General features: G+C 38.0%; 2 protein-coding genes across 2 annotated transcripts; both read right to left on the reverse strand.

Annotated features, from left to right (window-relative positions):
- Positions 1-799: 799 nt before the first annotated feature.
- On the reverse strand, positions 800-1,565 carry LOC108754932. Its single transcript, XM_018497596.1, has 3 exons — positions 1,415-1,565; positions 1,193-1,359; positions 800-1,060 (listed from the first exon to the last, which is right to left on the reverse strand). The coding sequence occupies exons 1-3, from the start codon at positions 1,563-1,565 to the stop codon at positions 800-802; spliced, it is 579 nt and encodes a 192-aa protein (XP_018353098.1).
- A 477-nt stretch (positions 1,566-2,042) lies between these two features.
- Positions 2,043-2,510, reverse strand: LOC108754933. The gene has a single exon (XM_018497597.1). It carries the CDS (start codon positions 2,508-2,510, stop codon positions 2,043-2,045), a length of 468 nt encoding a protein of 155 aa, XP_018353099.1.
- Between the last annotated feature and the right edge of the window lie 1,095 nt (positions 2,511-3,605).

Consider the following 3,605-nt stretch of genomic DNA (forward strand, 5'->3'; position numbering starts at 1 on the left):
GAATATCGCTTTAAATCTTATTTTATACAGCTCTGTTGGAAATATTTGTAAATCGTATTCCTTTTATCGTCTTCATTAATTTAGGAAACAAAATAAGTTTGGAGCAAGATCGAGAAGGTGGGGAGAGAATGATTCAAAACGTCAATGCAACATTGATTCAAGAACGTACATATTTTGAATCAAAATCCTAGGCAGAACACAGTCATAATTAATTAAGTTATAATGAATCATATACCATTATAGAATCATATATCATGATGTCATTTAATATTTAAAAATGAACTTATAATAATAGGTCATAATATTCTTGAAGCTTTCATGGGTGCTTTCTATATAAAAGTTATGCGTTTCACAGGTTTCCTCCGTGTCCAGATCCATTCTTGAAATGCTAACGTTTCGTGAACCTTGCAATCCACTTTATCAGGGCGAAGAGCAGCCTGATACTGAGCTGTTTTTCCGGGCCGTTCTCTTTTTATACGCTACTTATTGAAGTAGTGGAGGAAGAAGAGAATTGTGGGTGAGGCGGGGAGAAAGGAGGGGGGAGAGGGGATTGGTCAGTCTTCAATAACCGGGAGAATGGTTTTCCATATTTTATTTATGTTGTAGCCATTATCTCTATTTAGATTGTTAGAATGTTTTTGTATCTCTATGGCTTCTCTATACTTTGTTGGAAAATATGAAGTAATGTTGGCTATTGTGGTCGTTTTATCAAACAGTATTTAATGCCCTGTTTCAATGTTGTGTTCTGAAAATGCTGACTGCGTGACATATTTTAGTCTAACATCACGTTGGTGTTCTTTTATCCATAGGTTGACCATTCTCCCGATTTCTCCAATGTATACTTGCCCGCAGGAATAAGGTATTTTGTATACTCCTGCGGAACTGAGTGGAGGTCTTTGATCTTTAGGATTTCTAAGATTTGTCCTATCTTTTTGGGTGGTTTAAAGATAGTTCGGACATTGTGTTTGTTTAATATCCTGCCAATCTGATCTGTTGTTCCTTTGACATATGGGAGAATGGATAGAATCCTTTCGTCTGGTTGTGTATCAGAGACCGTTGTCTTGTTTGCATGTTTATTGATTGTTTTAATTATGTCTTTTTTGTCGTGTCCGTTTTTCTGTAAAGCTAGTTTTAAGTGGTTGAGTTCTGTCTGTAGATGTTCTTTGTCAGATATGGTGAAAGCTCTATGTACAAGTGAGTTGATTGCAGACTGTTTTTGTGATGGGTGGTGATGCGACTCGGCATGTAGGTATCTATCTGTGTGTATTGGTTTTCTGTACATTTGATGGTCTAAGGTACCATCAGCTTTCTTAGAGACAAGAACGTCTAGGAAGGGGAGTTTTCCGTTTTCTTCTATATCTATAGTGAAGTGGATATTTGGATGTTGATTATATGAGGAAAATAAGGAATTTACGGAGTTCGGCTCTGTCGTGTCTCCATATCACAAATATGTCGTCTACATAATGGAACCAAATTTCTGGTTTCTTAGGTGTTTTTCTGAGGGCCTCTTTCTTAAAGTGCTCCATGAAGATGTTGGCGATTACAAGAGAAATAGGAGAGCCCATTGCCGCTCCCGAAGTTTGTTTATAAAATTGATTGTTATATGGTAGGAGAAGTAAGTGGTTGTTAAGCAGTGCTCTATTAGTAGGATGAGGTCAAAGGGGACTTTATGTGAAGCCTTTATTATGTTTAACGTGTCTTTTATTGGAACTTGTGCAAAAAGGGATTCTACGTTGAAATTTACAAGCAGGTCTGTGGGTAGTTAGATTTTTTGGATCTTTTTTATAAAGTCCGTTGAGTTGATTATGTGTGATTCGGATTTTACAGTGAGGGGTTGTAGTGTTTGTGCTAGAAAGCGGGGTAAGTTGTATGTCGGGGAGTGTATGGCGCTGACAATCGGTCTGAGGGGGATGTTTGGTTTGTGTACTTTTGGTAGTTCGTATAGTCTTGGTGGAAGAGGATTCGTAGGTTTTAATGTTGATTTGGTTTTACTGGAAATGTTATTTTTCTCTATTAGGATCTTGGTGTTTTGTGCGATTATATTAGTTAGACTGAAGCTTTTTGTATGCTTTGTCCGAAAGAAAGTTCTTTTTCTTATAGTCTGATGTGTTCATGACTACTGTCGTGTTGCCTTTATCGGCTGGAAGCACTATGATATCTATGTCCCTGTTAAGGTCTTGGAGGGTCAATCGCTCTTGTCTAGTGATGTTAGGTGGAGGGGGTTTGGTTTTGGAAAGGCTATTGGTTATCTGTCTGCGGATATTATCTGCTTGTTCTGATGGGAGTCGGTAGATGGTTGACTCTATTTGGCTGATAATCTCTTCCTTTGGAATTTTTCTAGGTGCCACTGCGAAGTTAGGGTCTTTGGCAAGCGCAGATATAGTGTCTTGAGACAAGTCTTTGTTGGATAGGTTCTTAACGTTAAGTAGAGAGAGTTGTGGATTTTTGTAAGGGACAAGATTTATGTATTTCTGTTTCTGTCTTTCAGAGGATTGTGTGTGTGTCTTCATGGCTTGTTCGTATGTAATACGATCTAGGGTTTGCCAGATATCATGCCGCAACGTGGCGGATAGGAACAGGTGGAATTTAAAGGTTTTATAGGAGATCTGGGCTATTTGTGAAGTGGATGCGTTCTTTGATGAGGATGAGGCTAGTTTTATGAAGGATGTTTTTGTGAGTTTCTTTGGATTGGTGGTCCTTGAGTTGCAGGAATTTTTTTGATAACTATATGTCAAAGGAACAACAGATCGGATTGGCAGGATATTAAACAAACAATATCCGAACTATCTTTAAACCACCCAAAAAGATAGGACAAATCTTAAGAAATCCTAAAGATCAAAGATCTCCACTTAGTTCCGCAGGAGTATACAAAATACCTTATTCCTGCGGGCAAGTATACATTGGAGAAATCGGGAGAATGGTCAACCTACGGATAAAAGAACATCAACGTGATGTCAGGCTAAAACATATCACGCAGTCAGCATTATCAGAACACAACATCGAAACAGGGCATCAAATATTGTTTGATAAAACGACCACAATAGCCAACATTACTTCATATTTTCCAACACAGTATAGAGGAGCCATAGAGATACAAAAACATTCTAATAATCTAAATAGAGATAATGGCTACAACATAAATAAAATATAGAAAACCATTCTCCCGGTTATTGAAGACTGACAATTCCCCCCCCCCCCTTCTCTCTCCCTCACTCATAATTCTCTTCTTCCCCCACCACTCTAACAAATAGCGTATAAAAAAGAGAATGGCCCGGAAGAACAGCTCAGTATATGCTCTTTGCCATAATGAAGTGGACTGCAAGGTTCACGAAACGTTGGCATTTCAAAAATAAATCTGGACACAGAGAAAACCCGTGAAACGCATAACTTTTAAACAGGTTATAATGATACCTTATTATGATACTTGAGATTGTGTAATAATAAGAACTTTTCACAGAGTTTCCGCAAGTCGTACAAACCTACAAACACATTGTCAGAATATATTGTCTCTAAGACCGAGGAATTACTTAGGGGGAGGGCATTAAAGGTCACCTGTACATTAATTAAGGCTCGATTGCACTAACATTACGTTAATTTTAAGCAAG

This window comes from Trachymyrmex septentrionalis, unplaced genomic scaffold (genome assembly GCF_001594115.1).
Source record: "Trachymyrmex septentrionalis isolate Tsep2-gDNA-1 unplaced genomic scaffold, Tsep1.0 scaffold83, whole genome shotgun sequence".
Lineage (NCBI taxonomy): Eukaryota > Metazoa > Arthropoda > Insecta > Hymenoptera > Formicidae > Trachymyrmex > Trachymyrmex septentrionalis.